Here is a 22,420-nt window from a genome sequence, read left to right on the forward strand (position 1 = left end):
CTTGTGTTTTGCAAATTGTATCTTGGGTAGTCTAAGTTTCTGGGTTAATATCCACTTATCAGTGACTGCATATCATGCCTTCTTTTGTGATTGGGTTACCTCATTCAGGATGATATCCTCCAGATCCATCCATTTGCCTAAGAATTTCATAAATTCATTGTTTTTAATTGCTGAGTAGTACTCCATTGTGTAAATGTACCACATTTTCTGTATCCATTCCTCTTTAACTAGTTTTCTTAAACAGCATAGAACCATCTGCTTAGGGCAAGGTTCTGTCCATAGTGGGCAGAGCTCTCCTACATAAGTCAACAGTCACGGCAATACCCTTTCCCCATGCCTGCAGGCCAATCTTGATCTAGGCAATCCCCTAATTGACACTGCCTTTTCCAGTTACTCTAGGTGGTATCAAATTAACAGTTAATGCTAATTAGGTCACCAGACAACATTAAAGTCTACAAAATCTTAAATTTTGGAAGTATTTAAGTCTAGTAAAGTATTTGCTTCTAAAGTTGCATACTTTTTATTAAATTGCTGTCAGTCAAAGAATAAAATGTTAATCTGCATTCTGCTCTTCAGTTATCACATGTTTAACAGTTTAAGAAAGCACTGGGCTTACTGGCATAGTGATACATAGTAAAAACAAAATTTGAAGCTAAAGTATACATGGAAAGTTCCCAAATTGTAATGGTTTGACCAAATGATTTTCATTTTACATTGGTATGATTGGCATATTCCCAGTGTTGAACTGTGTATCTTGACCTTTGCCTGGGTTAGCAATATGACATAAGGCTATATCTTAGATTTTTGGCAGCATTGGCAAGCCTCTGTTCCTACAGATCCAGGATCACCTGAGTGAAATCAACTCTGACCATGGTAATAATCTTCAGATAGGTATGCTAATTGCATTTTCAACTCAGGATATTCAATTTACCATGGTTTATCAGATATAATCTCCAATGCATATGGAGACACAACTGTATAAAAAAAAAATAAGCCAAAAGTAATTTTTAAGAAGAGCAATCATGGGCTGGAGAGATGGCTCAGCAGTTAAGAGCACCAACTGCTTTTCCAGAGGTCCTGAGTTCAATTCCCAGCAACCACACGGTGGATAACAACCATCTGTAATGGGATCTGATGCCCTCTTTTGTTATGTCTAAAGAAAGCAATGGTGTACTCATATATATAAAATAAATAAATCTTTTTTTTTAAAGAGTAATCATTACTAATCTAGTCTAATAAAATGTAGCAAATTTTTGTCTTATCATAAGTCTTTAAATTTTATTGAATTTTAATTGCTGTAACTATACTTGATTTTGTTTAATGTATATTATATAAACTGGAGCCTACATAAAATATGTTAAGCTAATCTTTCACAGAAAACAAGCTAATCCAACTTATAGCACTTTAAGGTCTGTGTACATCAGACACTGGGAGGCAGTTTGTGTTTTATGTACTTTATGTACACCAGCTGACTAACTTTCCTATTATGAAGGCCCTTCTCTGAAACCGCACTTTCCTATCTATCACTCTACATGGTAGAACTTACATTTGTCACGGTGTCAGCCCAAAGTTAGTAATCCTAAATGTTAATTATCACTACTGACAAGATAGGCTGTTTCTTTAACTGCTAGTAACTGAAATATATGATATTTCCATGTAAACTGTTAAGGTGTCATATTTCAAGGATATAAATAATTGAGATAATAACCTAATTCTTGGCTAAATATTCCTTCACGGGGACTAGGATATCCTAGAAAAAGAAAGAAAGGGAAATGAGTTAAGTATTTATTTACATTTCAAATATCTAATAATAAAAAAGCTCCTAAACTTTTATTTTCCTTATATATCTCATTAATATTTCTTATTTTGAGTAGCATCATAAAACTCTACAGTTTCATGTTTTCATTATTAACTTTCTTCCTGCCAACTAATATTCCATAACCCTAACTCTATAGTGATATTATATGGTGGTATACACAGTTCCTTTTACATATACTCTTAAAATTAGTCTATAAATTTCATGAGATTCTACTTAAAATTAAAGATACTGAGTAGGCTCAATAAATATTTTAGTTATTAACTTGAAATAGAAGAAAAATTTCTCAGCAAAATAAATCCCATATAAGAATATCCCACAGATAGTTTTATCAATAATGAAAAACTGAAAACTCTCCCTCTAAAATCAGGAACAAGAATGGGTACCCTTGTTTGCCACTTATAGTCAATATGCTATTGAAATCTAACCAAAGCAATTAGGTAAGAAAGACAAAATGATTACAAAGTTAGAAAAGAATACATAAAAAATATATGTTCAAAAATGATGTGATCTTGTGCTGTTGGAGTTGAATCCACGCTTAAACATGGTAGCCTATTACTGCACTATTACTTTGCTACAGTCCCAGCCATGACATGTGCTTTTGTGTAGACAGTCTTCCATAAAACTAATGAGTTGAGCAAAGTTGCAGAATACAAAATCAACACACAAAGAATAATGACTACTTTGAAAAGGAAATTATGACAACTATATTTGGAATAGCATTTAATACACTGAATCTAATAGAAGAGAAAGTGGGGGGAAATCTCCAATACATGGGCACAAGGGAAAAGTTCCTGAACAGAAAACCAACGGCTTAGGTTCTAAGATCAAAAATTGAAAAATGGGACCTCATAAGATTGCAAAGCTTCTATAAGGCAAAGGACACTGTCAATAGGACAAAATGGCAACCAACAGACTTGGAAAAGATCTTTACCAATCCTACATCCAATACAGGGCTAATATCCAATATATACAAAGAACTCAAGAAGTTGCTCTCCAGAGAACCAAATAACCCTATTAAAAATGGGGAACAGTTAAACAGAGAATTCTCAACAGAGGAAACTCGAAGGGCTAAGAAGCACCTAAAGAAATGTTCAACATCCTTAGATATTGGGGAAATGCAAATCAAAACAACCCTGAGATTCAACCTCACACTAGTCAAAATGGCTAAGATAAAAAACTCAGGTGACAGCAGATGCTGACTAGGATGTGGAGAAAGAGGAACACTGTTGGAAGCGGGTGCAGCCGCATGGGCCAAAATGGTGCCCTGGCCCATTGCCAGGCCCTGTGAAACTCACATGTTTACTGCCTTGCTCGAACATGCGCAGTGAAACTGCATGCGTAAACTGCCTGCCAAGTTAAATTATTTCTCGTGATCCGGATCTGTCAGCCTATCTGTGACCGACCTGAGCTTGTGCCTAGAGTGTGTGTGATTCTGATTGGATGAGGTGGTGTGGAGCGAGATGAGGTCAGTTGCTGCTACTGTATAAATATAGCCCTTGCCCTAAGTAAAAGGAGCTGTAAGTGAGAAAGCTGCAAGTAAAGAAGGAAGCTGCAGAAGCTGCGTGAACCCATCTTGGTGTCCGTGTCGTTCTCGTCTCTGAGGGTCAGAGACTGTGGCAGAACGCTCCTCCATTGCTGGTGGGATTGCAAGCTGGTACAACCACTCTGGTAATCAGTCTGGTGGTTCCTCAGAAAATTGGACATAGTATTACCTGAGGACCTAGCAATACTACTCCTGGGAATACACCCAGAAGATGCTCCAACATGTAATAAGGATACATGTTCCACTATGTTCATAGCAGACTTATTTATAATAGCCAGAAGCTGGAGAGAACCCAGATGTCCTTCAACAGAGGAATGGATACAGAAAATGTGATACATTTACATAATGGAGTACTACACAGCTATTAAAAACAATGAATTTATGATATTCTTAGGCAAATGGATGGAACTAGAAAATAATCATCCTAAGTGAGGTAACCCAATCACAAAAGAACACACATGATATACACTCACTGATAAGTAGATATTAGCCCAGAAACTCAGAATACCCAAGATACAATTTGCAAAACACATGAGACTCAAGAAGAAGGAAGACCAAAGTGCAGATACTTTGGTCCTCCTTAGAAAGAACTAACTACCCATGGAAGAAATTACAGAGACAAAGTGTGTAGCAGAGACTGAAGGAATGACCATCCATAGACTGCCCCACCTGGGGATTCATCCCATATACAACCACCAAACCCAGACACTATTGTGGATGCCAACAAGAGCTGGCTGACAGGATCCTGATATAGCTATCTCCTGAAAGGCCCTGCCAGAGCCCTACAAATACAGAGTTGGATGCTTGCAGCCAACCATTGTACTGAGTGTGGTGTCTCCAGTGGGGAGTTAAAGGACTGAAGAAGCTGAAGGGGTTTGCAACCCCATAGGAAGAAAAGCAATATCTACCAACCAGCCCCCCTACCCCCAGAGCTCCCAGGGACTAAGCCACCAACCAAGGAGTACACATGGCTCCAGCTGCATATGTAGCAGAGGACTGCCTTGTCAGGCATCAATGGGAGGAGATCTGGTCCTTGGTCCTATGCCCCAGGGTAGGGGAATCAAGGGCAGGGGGTGGAGAGAGTGGGTGGGTGGGTGGAGGAACACCCTCATAGAAGCAGAGGGAGGGGAGTGGGATAGGGGCCTTCTGGGAGGGGGAAAACCGGGTAAAGTGATAACAATTGAAATGTAAATAAATTTAATAAATAAATAAATAATAAGAAAGCAACAGGGTAAGACACACCCAGAAAGAAAGAAAGAAAGAAAGAAAGAAAGAAAGAAAGAAAGAAAGAAAGAAAGAAAGAAAGAAAGGAAGGAAGGAAGGAAGGAAGGAAGGAAGGAAGGAAGGAAGAAAGAAAGAAAGAAAGAAAGAAAGAAAGAAAGAAAGAAAGAAAGAAAGAAAGAGAAAGAAAGAGGGAAGGGAGAAAGGGGGAAAGGGGAAAAGGGGAAAAGGGGGAGAGGGGAAAAGGGGAAAAGGGAAGGGAAGGGAAGGGAAGGGAAAAGGGAAAGCGGGGGGGGGGGGAGAAAAGAACATGTAAAAAGGTAAAATCTAAAAATAATTCCAGGCAGTAAAAGTCTTACAGGGAGAAATCTACAAACCTTTTCAGTAAAAGATTAAAAAGATAAATACATGGAAACTCATGGTAGTGGTTTGTATACAAAGCATCCCTAAAGAGTTCATGTGTTGAAGACTTCGAACTCAATTGATGGACTCAGTCATTGAAAAATGGTGGCATTTTGTTGACTCTGGTTAAATGAACAGAATCCATTGTTAGATATATAACTTGATGGCAGCATTAGTAAGTGGTAGCAACTAGGAAGTGGGCCCTGCTGGAGGATATAGGGTCTGTTTCTCTCTAATCTCTAGCTGTTAGAAGATGAGTAGACTCCTCTGCCACACACCCCCACCTCTATGTGCTGTCTCCCCTAGGTCCACAGCAGTGGTGTTAGCAGAACCTCTGAAACAGTGAAAATATATTTTTCCTTTAAATTGTTTCTCATAGTGTTCTGTCATAATAACAAAAACCTAATATGTTCTGTGTTTGCTAGACAAAAAATATTTACTTATTTAATACTTATAAAATTATTTAATACTCAAAGCAGTTTACAGAGTTGATGTAACTTCTGTTAAAATTGTGTTGATTCTTTCTTCAGAAGTAGAAATATCTATCCTAAATCAGTATAAAATCTGAAGAACACAAAGTTGAGAGGATTCATACTTCTTGGTTTCAAAATGTACTACGATATATATTAATTAAAGCAGCATTGTATTGAGATAAAGAAAGGCATTACAGGCCTATGGAATAGACTAGAACTCAAAAGTAAGCACACATACATACTTAAGATGATTTTAAACAAGGATGCACAAGAACAGTCATTGGCAAAGGGCAGTCTCTTCACCAGTCAGGGCTGGGATTTAGATATTTTCAGCCTAAAGAATGAGGCTAAAGCTTTATAATAAAATAAAAAACCTTATTGATTAAATTGCTAAAGATAATGTCTAAAACTATAAAACTTTTAAAAGAAAATATGAGGAAACACTTTATGATTTTAGATCTTACTGATATCTTGAGTGTGACACAAAGTATAGGTAACAGTAAGAACAAAGCAGATTAATTGAATTTCATCAAAATGAAAAGTTTTGTGCACTGAAGGACACTAACAGAGTGAAAACGCAATGCACAGAATGAGAGGAAATATTTGTAAATTGCACATTTGATAAGCTATTTATAGAATATAAAAATTACTCTTAAAACTTATCAACACCATACCAAAATTGAAAAGCCCAAGGACTTGAATAGATATTTCTCAAAAGAAGATACATAGATGACCAACAAGCCCATGGTAAAATGCTCAATACTTCACTAATATTAGGGAAATAAAAGTAAGACCTAATGATACTAATCACATCTACTAACTTGGCAATATGGCTTGAATGCTTGTTTTCTTCAAAACTCAGCAGAAATTCCTGCCAACATAAGGGTACTAAGGAGTGGATATTAGCCCCAAAATTCAGAATACCCAAGATTCAATTCACAGACCATATGAAGCCTAAGAAGAAGGAAGACCAAATTGTGGATGCTGCAGTGCTTTTCAGAAGGGAAAACAAAATACTCACAGGAGGAAATATGGAGATAAAGTGTGGAGCAGAGACTGAAGGAAAGGTCATCCAGAGACTGCCCCACCTGGGGATATCCATCCCATATACAGTCACCAAACCCAGACTTTATTGTGGATGCCAGGAAGTGCTTGCTCATGGAAGCTTGATATGGCTGTCTCCTGAGAGGCTCTGCCAGCCTGACAAAGACAGAGGCAGAAGCTTGCAGCCAACCATTGGACTGAGCTCAGGGGTCCCAGATGGAGGAGTTGGAGAAGGGACTGAGGGGATTTGCAGCCCCATGGAGTGTCAACAGTGTCAACAGGCCAGACACACAAACACCACACACACACACATACACACACCACTGAGCTCCCAGGGACTGGACACCAACCAAAGAATACACAAGGAGCGACCCATGGCACTGGCCATATATGTGGCAGAAGATGACCTTGTTGGACATCAGTGGGAGGAGAGGCCCTTGGGCCTCAGGTTGTTCTATGCCCCAGTGTAGGGGAATGCCAGAGCGGGAGATGGGAGTAGGTGGGTGGGTGGGTAAGCACCCTCATAGAGGCAGGGGGAAGGGGAGTAGGGTAGGGGGCTTCTGAAGGGGAGACCTGGAAAGGGGAAAACATTTGAAATGTAAATAAAGAAAATATCCAATCAAAAAGAAAAAAGAAAGTTACATGAATTGCAAAATGGTTTTAAAAGTATTTTGCTATATGAAGTAAGCAAGACACAAAAGGACAAATGCTGTATGATCTAGTTGTAGGAAGTACTTAGAACAGACAACATCATAAGGGGAAACAAGGAGAGCAGTGTTCAAGCAGGTGCTGGGAGCAAGAGGGAAGGGAAGTCATTGCTTAACTGGAAATTTCAGTTAAGGATAATGAAGGGGAATTGATTTCACTAGAATTGTCTGGTTAAATTGTAAAATTAACAGAGTGATCTATAATTTTTTTAAAAAAATATGTCAAATATTAAAAAAAATGAGTACTGTAGTTTAAAAAAGACAAATCTGACACAGGAATGACTAGAGTTCAAAGGAGAAAGAGGGCCATAATACCTGTGCCTTTATGTACAATGGAAAGGGGACAAGCTGTCTTCTTCCCAGCTGAAGAAACTCTGCTTATAGTTCACCTACATCAGCCCTTCTTAGTCCCTAAATGGAAACGAGGGAGGGAGGAACCCTGTTACCTCTCCCTGCAGACATCATTGTGCGTTTCAAATGTACTAACAATTCTGTACAACAAATGCAGATATATGTCTGAGATTATGTAATTCCCACCAGGGAAACACCAAAAGCTTTTTATTTAAAAATTTATTTTTATTTCTTAATTCATGTGTCTCTGTGTGTGTGTGTGTGTGTGTGTGTGTGTACGTGTGCGTGTGTGTACGTGTGCGTGTGTGTGCCAAGTGTATTCAGGTACCCAGGAAGGCCAGAAAAGAGTGTCATTTCTCTTGAAGTTGGAGTTACAGGTGGTTGTAAGCCACTCTACATGGGCACTGAGAATCAAACCAGGGTCCTGAACAAGAGTGGCTTTTAACCACTGAATTATCTCTCCATCCCCATCCTTACCTAAAGCTTTTTATATAACATACAACTTAAAGACATTGGTGGAACAATTAATATATAATCACCCAATCATGTAAAACTTGTGGACACACATGACCATTTGGAGGATAGTAAACTATGATATGTAATATGCAACTATTATGAGACTAACTTGAAATAAATCCCAATCTAAGACATTAAGTGGAAGGAACAACCCAAAGGAAAATATGCAGTTTGATATAAGTTTTGCTTAAAAAGAAAAAGAAAAGATGGGGTAAGGAGATTGCTTAGGGCTTAAACATTTGATACATACAAGTAATGATCTGAGGTTTTGATTCCCAGAAACCTATATAAATATAGGCAAGTCTACCTGTATTTCTAGTCTTGGAGGCTAGCTGTATTTGTGAGCTCTGGGTTGACTGAGACATCCTGTCACAGTGAATAAGGTGGAAGAGAAATGGAAAATGATCCCCAGTATCAACTTTGGACTTCCACAAGCACTTGCAAATACCCACACTTGCATCCACATACATGCAAAAAACATAGACACACCACACACACACACACACACACCACATAAAATAATGAGAAAAAAAGGAAAGAAAAAATAAGATAAGGTTGATGTACAAAATCAAATAAAAGGCAACCCTAAAAATATTAGTAGTAATTAACTTTGGCAACATTATTTATATAATTTAAGTGTATAAAAATAAATCTATATCCAACAGTATAGAAATCTAAAATTATTAGTATAAGCAAAAATACTAGAAAAACATTCATTTCACATTAAAAGGGTTTTAATTTATAAAAAATTATTAAATTCAAATAAAAATATTTTAGAAAAATAGGGACGATATGAATAAATGATCATTGGACTTGGTGACAAGAACCTAAAGGCAAAGATCACTTGAGATGAGGATATGAGGAGAGTTTGAGCATCATAGTGACAGATCTATCCCCCAAAAAGTTCAGTTTTATTTTTTTTTTAATTAAGAAGTGAAATTTAAAATGACACCATTTTTCACCTATATCTTATAGAACTCTTAACTACATTAGTTAAGATAAAGAACTGTCAAACCTGTATAATTATAAACTGGAGGCTTGGTAGGATGAGTAGGCCTAGGACCTAGAAAAATAAATGGAGTCTATCAATTCATTTGACATATTAAAACAAAATTATGGACTTAATTCTAATATTAAAATTTTCAAAAAGTAAAAATAAACATACTTCCTGTTCTTTATAATTATACTTCTAGAGATTTTGCTTATGAATGTTTGATTTACATATATAATTTCACAGACAAGAGTACAAGAATGTTTATTGTATCTGTATTTTACAAATACAAATCCTATAAAGTAACTAAAAATAAATTATAAAAAGAATATATTCCAATTTCCAAAACACAAGAAAATCAAGAAGGAAGACCAACGCATGGATACTTCATTCCTCCCTAGAATAGGGAATAAAATACCCATGGAAGGAGTTGCAGTGACAAAGTTTGGAGCTAAGACAAAAGGATGGACCATCCAGAGACTGCCCCACCCGGGGGTCCATCCCATAATCAGCCGCCAAACCTATACACTATTGCATAAGCCAGCAAGATTTTGCTGAAAGGACCCTGATATAGCTGTCTCCTGTGAGGCTTTACAGAAGTGGATGCTCACAGTCATCTATAGGATGGAACACAGGGCCCCCAATGGAGGAGCTAAAGAAAGTACCCAAGGAGCTGAAGGGGTCTGCAACCCTATAGGTGGAACAACAATATGATCTAATCAGTACCCCCCAGAGCTCATGTCTCTGGCTGCATATGTAGCAGATGATGGCCTAGTCGGCCATCATTGGGAAGAGAGGCCCCTTGGTCTAGCAAACTTTATATCCCCCCAGTACAGGAGAACGCCTGGGCCAGGAAGTGGGAGTGAGTGGGTAGGGGAGCAGGGGGAGGGTATAAGGAACTTTTGGGATAGCATTTGAAATGTAAATGAAGAAAATATCTAATAAAAAAAAAGAATGTATTTAAGGTAAACATGCATCCTAACAAGTCAGATACCATACAAACAGCATCATAATCTCTCCACTTTTCACACACCATCAGACCTACCGTAAACCACTGGTACAGGCTGCTACTGCTGCTTTCTAATGCACATCTTTCCCTTGTGGTCAATAAAAAGTGACTGACAATGCAATAAGAAAGGTACTAGATTATTTTACACATTGGAATACAGATTTTAAATCGGTATAACTTTTCTAAGTTCACATTCCTCTTCATGTGTGGGGTTAGCAAATAAAATAGAGTTACTGAATCTGACAAATGTAATGGCTGCAAATATATTCAGTCTTTCTGTGCTATTAAATGGACCAAATGATGAATAAGTAGACACTGTGAGAATTTAGAGGGTATCTTTAAAAAATCACCAGGAATTTAAGAATTTTTAAGTATAAGCATGAAATTATTAAATAGGAGGTATAATTGGAGAATTTGTACTGGGAGAAGTTACCACTAGGAAAAAAAAATAACAATATGGTTTGGGTCAAATGCAAGAGTTACCACAAGAACTTTCACTAAGAATTTAAAAGATGTTTTAAGAAAATGTAAGCAAAATTGTACTAAACCTGAATACTCAAAGTTGAAGGTTTTATACTGAGGTAGACCACATTGGAAACCAAAACAATATAATTTAGATCAACCTTACCCTATCGTGAGCACATGACTTTCATTATTGATAATTATATAGCAATGAAAATGCTTCAATTTACTCTGAAAGCTTGCTGCATCCTCTTACTATACAGAAACATTCTTTTTTAAGATTTATTTATTATTATATCTAAGTACACTGTAGCTATCTTCAGATGCACCAGAAGAGGACGTCAGATCTCATTATGGATGGTTGTGAGTCACCATGTGGTTGCTAGGATTTGAATTCAGGACCTTCAGAAGAGCAGTCGGTGCTCTTAATCACTAAGCCATCTCTCCAGCTCCAGAAATATTCTTAAGAGAACTTACATACTGCTATGCTCTATCTAACAAACTAAAGTCCTTAGAACAAAAACCAAAACCAAACATAATAGCAGAATTTCATATCATATAAATGGCACAGGCCTGAGGTAAGTACTAAATTATTGTTTTTCAGGTATCATAATATTTAACATCAAAGAAATAAATTTAAAAACAAGCAAGGAAAAAAGCACCAAGAAAATAAAGGGAAATAAGACAACCTTTGTACCTTTAAGACATTTTGGGATAGATGGCTCCCAAGAGTTATTAGCACTACAGATCACCATGCTACTGCCTTCCATGTAAAATCCTTGCAAACACTCAAACATCACTGTTGATTGATAGGAAAATATTTCGCCAGCTCCTGATATCAGTCTTCCATTTTGTAGTACTGGATTTGGACATTTTACCACTGAATAGAGGAAAATTGCAAAGAATTTAATAAAAATCTGGTTTATTTTTCATATCAGTTTTCTGAAACATTTAAAACTACAACCTAGAATTAAAGAAACCTATTTTGTGTTCTAAATATATGAGCACATGACTCCCTCAAAAATTCACATTAATATTCAACCTACACCAGTACACAGGGTATTTTCCATTTTTGTGTCTTCCTTAAGAAGTAAAATGAGTCACAGACTATTAGATTGATTCATACTCTACAAAAAGGATTGTGGGAGAGGAACAAAAATTGCTAGGCTAGGCACTGTGGATATGTCAGGCTACACTGTGAGGTGAAATCTGAGCAGATCGTGTAGGCCTGAGCTTCTATTCCTTTCAGCACAGAGCTTCCTTTAACAATTCTTGGAGGTTGGCTAGTAAGGTTCTCAGCTTTGGTTTATATGGAAATGATTTGCTTATTTTAAACATTCTGTCTTGAAGGGTTTCATAGGTTAATTATTTCATTTTAATAGACACCATTGTCTCCCAGCCTCAATTAAGAGAAGCCAGCTGTTACCGCTCCTGAATGTTTACTGCTTTTGTGGTTCTTTAAAGTAGCAGCAATGAGACTTTGGATTTTTAAAAAGATGGATATTTTAAAGAGATTGAAATTTTAAGAAAATGTAAAGACTGTGGGACGTTTAAAGTTATTTAGATCTTGGGGATGAATAAGAATGTAAGGGTTGAGGCTTACTAGTGATGTGTTTGTGTGTCAAGTTGACAAGGGGTCAATTGTACTGGCTAGTTTTGTGTCAACTTGACACAGCTGGAGTTACCACAGAGAAAGGAGCTTCAGTTGAGGAAATGCCTCCATGAGAGATCTAACTGTAAGGCATTTTCTCAATTAGTGATCAAGGGGGAAAGGCCCCTGTGGGTGGGACCATCTCTGGGCTGGTAGTCTTGGGTTCTATAAGAGAGAAGGCTGAGCAAGCCAGGAGAAGCAAGACAGTAAAGAACATCCCTCCATGGCTTCTGCATCAGCTCCTGCTTTCTGACCTGCTTCAGTTCCAGTCCTGACTTCCTTGGTGATGAACAGCAGAATGGAAGTGTAAGCTGAATAAACCCTTTCCTCCCCAACTTGCTTCTTGGTCATGATGTTTGTGCAGGAATAGAAACCCTGACTAAGACACTGTCCATCTCAGAAACAGAGACAGAGAGGGGCAGAGAAAAAGAGAGTTCACTGAGTTTCCTAGATCTGAGATTGTTTTGATTCCAATTTTGGTCATTTTTTTTGGTCCGTATTATATTTTGAGATGGTGTCTTGTGTTTTTGGTTGGTTGGTTGGTTGGTTTGGTTTGGTTTTCTGAGACAGAGTTTCTCTGTATAGCCCTTGGCTGTCCTGGAACTCACTCTGTAGTCCAGGCTGGCCTCAAACTCAGAAATCTGACTGCCTCTGCCTCCCAAGTGCTGGGATTAAAGGCATGTGCCACCACTAAGATTGCACTTATGTAGAGCCATATCTGGCTCAAATGATTTCCTATACTATTCTTTGCTTCTTTTTCCTAAATACCAATTACATTTATATTTTACTACTTAATGTTCTTCACAAGTCTATTAAGTCAATCTTCTTTTTAAAAAGTTCTTCATAAATTATGTTGGATTTCCACTGACCTGTCTTTAGGTCAACTAATCTTTTATTTAGTTAAATAATATTTATTATATTATTTATAATACATAAATAAGTGTGATTATAAATATTTAATTATATTTAAAGTTAGGGATATTAACTATAGTTTGAATATTGTAAAACTCACCTTTTCAAGTACAGTGGAGGCCTGAGAAAAACATTTTAAGAGGTACACTTATCTATCACAGTTCACATACAGAGAAGTTCCAGTAGACTAAAATTTCTCCAGGTCTGCTTGTGACACACTCTTGGTTTCCTACATCCACAACCAGCCAACCACTGGTTTGTTTTCTATTCATATCATGTAAGTGGACCACCTGCCTTTCACTATTTCACTGTTCACTAAGTTCACAGGATAAAGAATCCACTTGTGGTTTTGCATAAACCAAAACCTCACTCTTTTGTTCCTAGTGTTAATTCATTATTTCTATTAGCAATAGATATCTTTTCCTCATTTCATAAGGTGAGTGTGCTTCCAGTTTGGGGTGATTGTAAATAAGGTAGTCAGAACACCCTTAGACATGTTGGTTGCATGTTTTCATTTAATGTGGGTCACTGAGTTGTGTGGTACATGCAGTGACTTGAATGCAAAATGGACCAGGCGCCTTCAGTGTTTGACTAGCTGGGGAAATTGTGGAACCTTTAAAAAGTGGAATCTTTTTGGAGTAAGTGGGACCCTGGGAGTGTACGTCAAAGTTTTATAACCCTGTTCCACTTCCTGTTGGATTCCAGACATCCTAGTCATAATCCTGCCACCAAGGAGATGCTTGTGACTACGCCCTTCCCTCCATGATGTGCTGTGCCCTCTTAAAGTATGAGCCAGAGTGTCGTCTCTTAATTTGTTTCTTATCAGGTATTTTGTCACAGTGACAATAAAGATAACTAATATTTAAATATATTATCATTTATACTTTCTTCCGTGTATGTGTATAAAAAATGTCCAAATGTATTCTACAAAATCCTTGCTCCACTTTGTGTTGTTCTTACCTGCAATGTCTCAGTCCCAACTACTCCATCTCCTTGCCAGTACCTGGTACTGCTGTGTGTGTGTGTGTGTGTGTGTGTGTGTGTGTGTGTGTGTGTGTGTGTGTGTAGTATCTCAAGGTATATTCAAGGGATAATTTTACTCTCTTTGCCTTTTATTGCTCATTGCTCACTGTCCTGGGCAGGCCTTCCAGCACAGTGCTGAACAGAGTGATGAGAGCAGATTTTATTTATCTTGATCCTTTCTTAATTAGAAAGAAATGAGTCTTTTACATAATGTTGACTATATATGACTTCTGTAGGACATTGTTTATCAAGGAAGGGATAATTATTTTCTCCTAGTTTGCTGAGTCTTATCATGAAAAGATAATTAATTCTGCCAAATACTCCTATTTAGTTTTTGTAGTTGTTCCTCTTTTTTTTTTCATCTAATAAAATGACTATATGTAGGGTTAGGGAATATATATAACTCTTGATAGTGAGTTGCACTGATTACCTTTGTACTGAAGCAGTCTTGCAACCCTGAACTACACCAGCAAATTCTACTTGGTCATGAGAGACTTCTCTTTTTATGTACCATTGGTTTGATCTTTGGGCATTTTAGTGTTATATTTTAAGGATATTGCTGCTAATTTTATTATACTATTTATAATTTTTGGTCTCAGGAAAATGCTGTTAACTACAAATTTTATTTCTCTAGAGATAAGGACTGTTTAGATTATCTTTATTTCCAGTGAAGTTGGTATCTTGCATCTTTGAGAAATGTCAGTTTTCTTTAAGTTGTCAAAACGATGGCCATGAAACTGTGTGTAATATTCCTTTGTCATCTTTAAATGTCTGAGGGATCTTTAGTGATGTTCTCCTTTTTATTCTTAATATTGCTTCATACACACACATACACACACACGCACACGCACATGCACACACCCTAGTCTGATTACAGGTTTATCTACTTTATCCATCTTCTCTAAAACTTAGATACTGGTTTCAGTTAATTTTCTTGTTCCTTTCTCCCTCTTCAGTTTCATTGATATCTGTGTATTTTTATCACTTTCTTGCAACTTGCTATTCAGGTTTAATTTGCTCTTTAGATTTTGCTCTTCAATGGAAGACTAGGAATAGACCCCTAGGTCCCTGGTTTACAATTTTTCTTTTTGTAAAGCAAATATATTGTGCTAGGAACTAATACTTCAGGTGAACCCTGGCAAATTTTGACATTCTGAGATGTTGCTTTATTTTTATGGATTTTTTTTTCATACTTCCCAATTTTCCTTCTGATTTCTTTACCAATAGATTATTTAGAAGTATCTTGTATAATTTTCAAATTTTGTGGATTTCTTTACTGATTCCTACTTTCATTTCCTGAGATTAGATAATATCATTTCAGTTACTCGATTTTTACATTTGTTAAAAGTTCTATTAGTCATCAGGCATGGTGACACATACCTTTCATTCCAGCACTAGGAGGTAAAGGTAGGAGGGTCTCTATCAGTTCTAGGGTAGCCAAGGTTGCATGGGAAGACCTTATATCAAAATAACAAAACCCATCAAAACAAAACAAAGACTTCTTAGCACCTAGACTGCTATTTACCTTGCAGGTGTGGAGTAAACATTTGCTATGATTCAGTGCTATCCCTCTTTCAAGAGAAAAACCAAGTGTCTCCTTGTTTTTAGTAACTCTTGAGACTCTTAAACATTTTGGAATTAAAACAAAACAAAACAACAATATAAAACCCAAACATTTTTTGTCCAGATTTTATAGTTCTTTCAGAGAGAGGGCTGCTGATTATAATCCACTCTGCCATTTCTTATAGCTAGACTGCTCCATCTTCCTGTAACACAAGAGAACACTTTCTTATCAGAGTTATCCAGCCAGTATATGTTGATCTCTTGGTTCTTTCAAACAAAAATATCCTACCTCATGGCTATGGGTAGTAGCTCACATACCAGGAAATGAGAACACCATAACTGGAATGATTTTTTAAATTTAACTTTAAAAGCTATGACATTAAATTTGAACATAGTTTCATAAGAGGAGGAAGTACATGTGCTTACTATGTTTACTTTTAGGTAAAACTATTTACAAATGAAGAAAATATGGTTACCTTTACACTCCGGAGGGCTGTTACTCCAGGTGTTATGGCCAGCACAGAATATCATGCTTGTTCCAACAAGGGAAAACTTATCTGGCCCTGGGGTAGGATCACAACTGTAACTTACTGCTTCATGGTATTTGAATACATTTATATCAGTAAGGGTATGTGTTCCATTTTTTATTTTTGGAGGTGGTAAACAATAAATCTCTTTATAAAAAGAAAAAAGGGGAAATAAAAGTTAAAAGTGATGTAGTGTCTTTATTCACTACAGTCTTAGAAAATTCTATAAATTATCGTAAACAAATTCTTCAATACAGGATTTCTATGTTATCTATAACTTATAGAAATTTCATCTAGAAGACAGTTTCTCTGATAAAATCCATCATCCCAAGTTTAAACCCCTAAGAAATGACCTTTTAGGACAAATACTCATTTTTCTAAGGGAAAACACAAAGTTTATTTGTGAGACCATGCTAAATTTTGTGCTACTTTATAGAAAAGATGATGATCAGCCAATGAAAAACTGTGATGTAAAAAAATTAAACTGAATGAGAAATGTGTGTTAAGAGACAGCTACATTCATTCACTAGCCTGGTGGCTTGCAATCATACTAACATATTATCATTTATCATTTTTCATCCTCACAGTACAATCAGCTTTTTGCAAAAGCTACAAATTTTGATAATCAAAGGAATTAACTCCCTATATCTTCCTCTAAGCCAAATATTGAAGAGATTACAAAACCGTAAAGCAGTGTCCCTAGCCTCACTTTTTGAAATTTCAGTAAAAACATGTGAGTTTATTGTCCTTAAAAAGAAATAATTATTTTAAAACATCTTTAACATGATTACTATCTATAGATATAACCACAGAGAAAAGATTTTTGGGCACTTATCAATCTAAAATTATAATAGGGTCCTCAGGCCAAGAGGTTGAGAACTCATATTCTAAATTTTAAAAAGAGAATTTACTTACTTTCACAATGTGGGGGATAGCCATTCCAGTATGCTTCATCATCACCTTTAAGCACACAGTGTAGAACTGACATACCAACTACGTAATAACTAGATAGCAAAGAAAAAGTTACTATTTTCTTTGGTAGCTGGTAAGATACACATAATAATGAAGGACAGTTTTAATTGACTTCCCCTTAATATAGTAGTTTGAGGGACAGGTTTTTTAAGGTATAATGAAAGAATTAAACAAATCAAAATAAGCTTTAATCAGATGAATAGTTTGTGAACACACACTGTTATATCTAGGAACATCTGATGTGAACTGGAATCTTTGCTATCTCCTACAATCATATAAGTATGCATCTGAGCCTTTGCTCATCCATTCTGCTCTGAGAGGATGAAGCAGAGAAAGGATTCCTTAGGAAGGTCTGTCTGGGTTCTCGTCCTAGCTCCATGACTGCTGGCCACTTAACCTTTGGCAAACCATTTAAAGTTTCTTTTGTTCCTCAACTAAAAACATACAAATAGATAGGTGTGGTGGCATACAAGTTTAATCCTAGAACCCAGGAGGTAGAGGCATGCATGTTTCTGTGAGTTCAAAGCCAGTTTAGTATACACAGCAAGCTCCAGGCATACATAGTGAGACCTCTTGTAAAAACAAAACAAAACAAAAACAAAACAAACAAAATTAAATCAAAGATTTCATAGTATTGTTCAAGAGAATTAGATAAATTAGAGTCTGGCACACAGCAAGTAAAAATAATGTTAACTCTTACTAATATTATGATCATAATGTCTTCCTAGAAACAGATCAGTATTAATCCTATCAAGTCTCCCATGATTTAAATGCACAGATTGTTATTGTGGACCCCCATGTCACCATCATGAAGTATTCTTATCTGGCATTTTTTTTGTTATTTTGTTCAGTAGCTTCTGTATCTACTGGATTTCTCAACAAGATTACAGTGTCTTTGAGAAAGATTTATGCCCTGAATGTTTGGTTCCCTAAACATGCCTAGAAAATTTCCTCCACATAGCTTTAACTGAATGTGTTTTTACGTGATAGTTTAAAAATTATCAATGAAACTCTGTTTACAGATAGTCATAGCCTACTTTCCCCAAGACTTGTAATTACTTCTGAGAGAGTCCTAGAGAATAAAAACTGTTACTCAGTGGCTAATGTCTCCTTTTGAGATGGTTCAGGTTAAGTAGCAGTCTAGAAAATAATGTTTCCCAACTGAAATATCCTGTCATATGGTGGTTAAGATGAATCATCTTAATTTTTGACTTGCTAATACCTTCCAGAATTCTCCTTTGGTTAGTAATTCTACCTCAAGTTCATTATAACCCTACTTCAACCTTGAATTGGCAGTAAATATACTTGACTGTGAAGGATAAGGTCACCATAATTACCCACCCTCTTTGGATCTGTATCCCGGACTGGCCTGGAACTGACTGTGTGTCCCAGACTACCCTCAAACTCATAGAGACCCGTCTGTCTCATCCTCCTGAGTGCTGAAATTACAAGTATGAATCATTATCCCTGGAAGATTTTCCCATTCTTAATGTTTATCATAGACTTTTTATTAGATATAGCAAGTATTATACACACTTGTTTTCCTCCAATTTCTTTATTTATTAAATATCTCTCCTACCACTATAAAGGACCCAAATATTGTTTGGTTAGGGGCACGGTTTGTCATTTAGAAGCAAAATGAAAGTATATTTATTTGAATGCTTAACAACAGAAGTACAACAATGGAATCAGGAACATTTACCTTATTTCCCATAATGAGCAACTTACCCTTCCATACAAGTAAATTTAGCTCGAGCACCCCATGAAAAGCTGCCATCTATGTAGTATACTTTGCCAAATGAAGGGTCTTGTAACATAGTACATTGAACTTCTAGAAGAAAATAACAATAAAAACTTTAATATAGCTCCAGTGCCAGTTGCACTTGAATCAAAGTCAAAATCATATATAGTTCTTTTGAGATTGTGGATTATTTAATAATTACATTGTAAGAGTGTGGTGGTTTGAATAAGATAGCCTCCATAAAGGCATTTGAATAGTGGGTTCCCAGTTGTTGGCTGTGTGGGGAAGATTAGGAAGTGTAACCTTGCTGGAGGAAGAATGTCACTAGAATGAGGTGTGCTTTGAAGTTTCAAAAGACTTGTTCTATTACCAGTATTCTCACTGATCCTACTTGTCATTCTGAGATGTGAGTTCCCAGCTCTTTCTGCCACTGTGTCTTAACAACCATTATGTATCTAACACCTGAGACCATAAGCCCAATTAAACCTGGTCATGTTGTTTCTCAGTGTCAGAAAAGTAACTAATACAAAGGGCAAGCACAAGAGTAGCAATTAGGAAATCAACTAAATGCCAAGGAGGGGTGGGGAAGATTACCTATAAATTTCTCAAAACCTGAGGGAAAAAAATACATCAAAGCTTTGTTTCACATAAACTCATCTCTGCAATAGAGGTATATGACCCCATTCGAAAATGTCTAAAATCAATCAAGCAATCAATCAAACAAACAAAAAGTTGAATTTACTCACTAATACAACCAGCATCTGAAATAGGGACCCATGTATGATTTGGCTCACAGGTAGCAATCATCAGGTATGGAGACAGATACAGGTATCCTTTTTTACACTTATATTCTATTTTCTCTCCAACGGCATAAAAGAGTTTAGGTGTACCCTTGAGTTCCATAGCTTCAAATGGCCGTGGTAGTTCACAGGCATCTAGAGACAATTCAGCAAGAACATGAAGATGAAGTGAGTACCACTTTTAAAAAATTGGATATTTTCTTTATTTACATTTCAAATGTTATCCCTGTTCCTGGTTTCCCCTCCAAAACCCCCCTACCCCTACCCCTTCTCCCTCCCCCTGCTCACCAACCCACCCACTCCTGCTTCCTGGTCCTGGCATTCCCCTACACAGGGGCACAGAGCCTTCACAGGACCAAGGGCTTATCCTCCCATTGATATCCAACTAGGCCATCCTCTGCTACATATGCAGCTAGAGCCATGATTCCCACCATGTGTTTTCTTTGATTTGTGGTTTGGTCCCTGGGAGCTCTGCGAGTACTGGTTAGTTCATATTATTGTTCCTCCTATGGGGCTGCAAACCCCTTCAGTTCCTTGGTACTTTCTCTAGTTCCTTCATTGGAGATCCTGTGCTCTGTCCAATGTATGACTGTGAGCATCCACTTCTGTATTTGTTAGGCACTGGCAGAGCCTCTCAGGAGACAGCTATATCAGGCTCCTGTGAGCCAGCTCTTGTTGGCATCCACAATAGTGTCTGGATTTGGTGGTTGCATATGGGATGAATCCCCAGGTGGGGCAGTCTATGGATGGTCATTCCTTCAGTTTCTGCTCCATACTTTGTCTCTGTAACTCCTTTCATGGGTATTTTGTTGCCAGAAGATGCTCCAATAGGTGATAAGTACACATGCTCCACTATGTTCATAACAGCCTTATTTGTAATAGCCAGAAGCTGGAAAGAACCCAGATGTCCTTCAACAGAGGAATGGATACAGAAAATGTGGTACATTTACACAGTGGAGTACTATGCAGCTGTTAAAAACAATGAATACTTGTTGAAGGAAGAATGAAGGAAGACCAAAGTGTGAATACTTCTTCTAAGAAGGATCGAAGTATCCACACTCTGGTCTTCCTTATTCTTGAGTTTCATGTATTTTGAAAATTGTATCTTGGGTACTCTGAGCCTCTGGGCTAATATCCACTTAACAGTGAATGCATATCATGTGTGTTCTTTATGTTTCCTCACTCAGGATGATATTTTCTAGTTCCATCTGTTTGCCTAAGAATTTCATAAATTCATTGCTTTTAATAGCTGCGTAGTACTCCACTGTGTAAATGTACCACATTTTCTGTATCCATTCCTCTGTTGAGGGACATCTGGATTCCTTCCAGCTTCTGGCTATTATAAATAATGCTGTTATGAACATAGTGGAGCATGTGTCCTTATTACAAGTTGGGACATCTTCTGGGTATATGCCCAGGAGTGGTATTGCTGGATCTTCCAGTGGTACTATGTCCAATGTTCTGAGGAACCGCCAAACTGATTTCCAGAGTGATTGTACCAGCTTGCAATCCCACCAACAATGGAGGAGTGTTCCTCTTTCTCCACATCCTCGCCAGCATCTGCTGTCACCTGAGTTTTTGATCTTAGCCATTTTGACTGGTGTGAGGTGGAATCTCAGGGTTGTTTTGATTTGCATTTCCCTAATGTTGGTAAGATTCTTGCATTTGCCTTTCTCCATCTGGTAATGTCTGGTGTTAGATGTTCTTGTTATCTCTGGCTGGAGCTTGTTCCTCCTGTCAACACTCCTGGAAGACCAGCTCTCCCCTGGCAGACCAGTGCACAGAGGGCTGTGGAACAGTCCCACCTCCGGGGTGCAGATGAAGGTCCTTAGGACCCTGATTCAGCTGCTTCTGTGGCCTATGCACTCCTGAGTGGTCCTGCCTTAGAGAGTCACTGGAGAGAAAATGGTAATCTCCAGTGAGTCCAGGGGTCAGAGCACTCCCTGGAGGCAAGCTCTCTCCTGGCAAGGAAGGTGCACAGAGGGCTATGGAACAGCCCCACCTCCTGGGTGCAGATGTAAGCCCTTAGGACCCTGTCCCAGATGCTCTACTGCTTCTGAGGCCTGTGCGCTCCTGAGTGTTCCCGCCTTAGAGAGTCACTGGAGAGAAAATTCATGAGTACCACTTTTATCAACTGAAAAATGTTATTTTATAGCAGGAAGGGCAGAAAAAGCAGAAATGTTCTCAACAAGATTCTAAATGATTGGAGCATGTCTTTCTTTACTCAATCAGCATTAGCAGTGCAAGAATACTGTTACTTGTTCAAAATAACATCTATTAAATAACATTTATTCAAAAGTTAAACAAGGAGATATGATTGATGGTTTGGGACCATCATGACCTTATGACTGTTGTCGGAAGACATGGACTAGGTCTCATTAATTAGCAGATGCCACAGTACCCTGTGTTTAGTCCTCAAGAAATTGCCTTTTATAATGCTTGGGTATGTTACAACAACTCTAGTTTAGACTCGAGAGTACAAGGATCAAGTTGGATCAAGTAAGGATCAAGTTGTTCCACACACTGGAAGTAGCCACTCACCTCTCGTGATTCTTTAGTACTCTCTTCTCTTCTCTTCTCTTCTCTTCTCTTCTCTTCTCTTCTCTTCTCTTCTCTTCTCTTCTCTTCTCTTCTCCTCTTCTCTTCTCTTCTCTTCTCTTCTCTCTTCTTCTTCTTCTTCTTCTTCTTCTTCT

The 22,420-nt window shown here is 37.5% G+C and overlaps 1 protein-coding gene across 12 annotated transcripts in view; it reads right to left on the reverse strand.

Annotated features, from left to right (window-relative positions):
- The window catches only part of Cd46 (CD46 antigen, complement regulatory protein), a 59,814-nt gene that overhangs the window by 27,448 nt on the left and 9,946 nt on the right, over positions 1-22,420 (reverse strand). For 4 of the 12 annotated variants that reach the window (XR_373888.4, NM_010778.4, XM_006497236.1 and 1 more), the window contains exons 2-8: positions 19,674-19,862; positions 18,915-19,017; positions 17,130-17,218; positions 16,164-16,361; positions 11,236-11,418; positions 9,092-9,139; positions 1,709-1,750 (exon numbers count right to left, since the gene is read on the reverse strand). Coding sequence is in view for 8 of the 12 variants with exons in the window: in NM_010778.4 (NP_034908.1) it covers positions 1,709-1,750; positions 9,092-9,139; positions 11,236-11,418; positions 16,164-16,361; positions 17,130-17,218; positions 18,915-19,017; positions 19,674-19,862 (852 nt within the window). In the remaining 4 variants the exon portion in view is untranslated. Of the gene's footprint in view, positions 1-1,708; positions 1,751-9,091; positions 11,419-15,504; positions 15,582-16,163; positions 16,362-17,129; positions 17,219-18,914; positions 19,018-19,673; positions 19,863-22,268; positions 22,361-22,420 lie in introns of those variants that run through there. The other 8 variants (XM_006497239.4, XM_011238929.3, NR_132621.1 and 5 more) reach the window with 7 other exon arrangements.

The sequence above is a fragment of the Mus musculus genome, chromosome 1 (assembly GCF_000001635.26).
Source record: "Mus musculus strain C57BL/6J chromosome 1, GRCm38.p6 C57BL/6J".
In the NCBI taxonomy this organism is placed as follows: domain Eukaryota; kingdom Metazoa; phylum Chordata; class Mammalia; order Rodentia; family Muridae; genus Mus; species Mus musculus.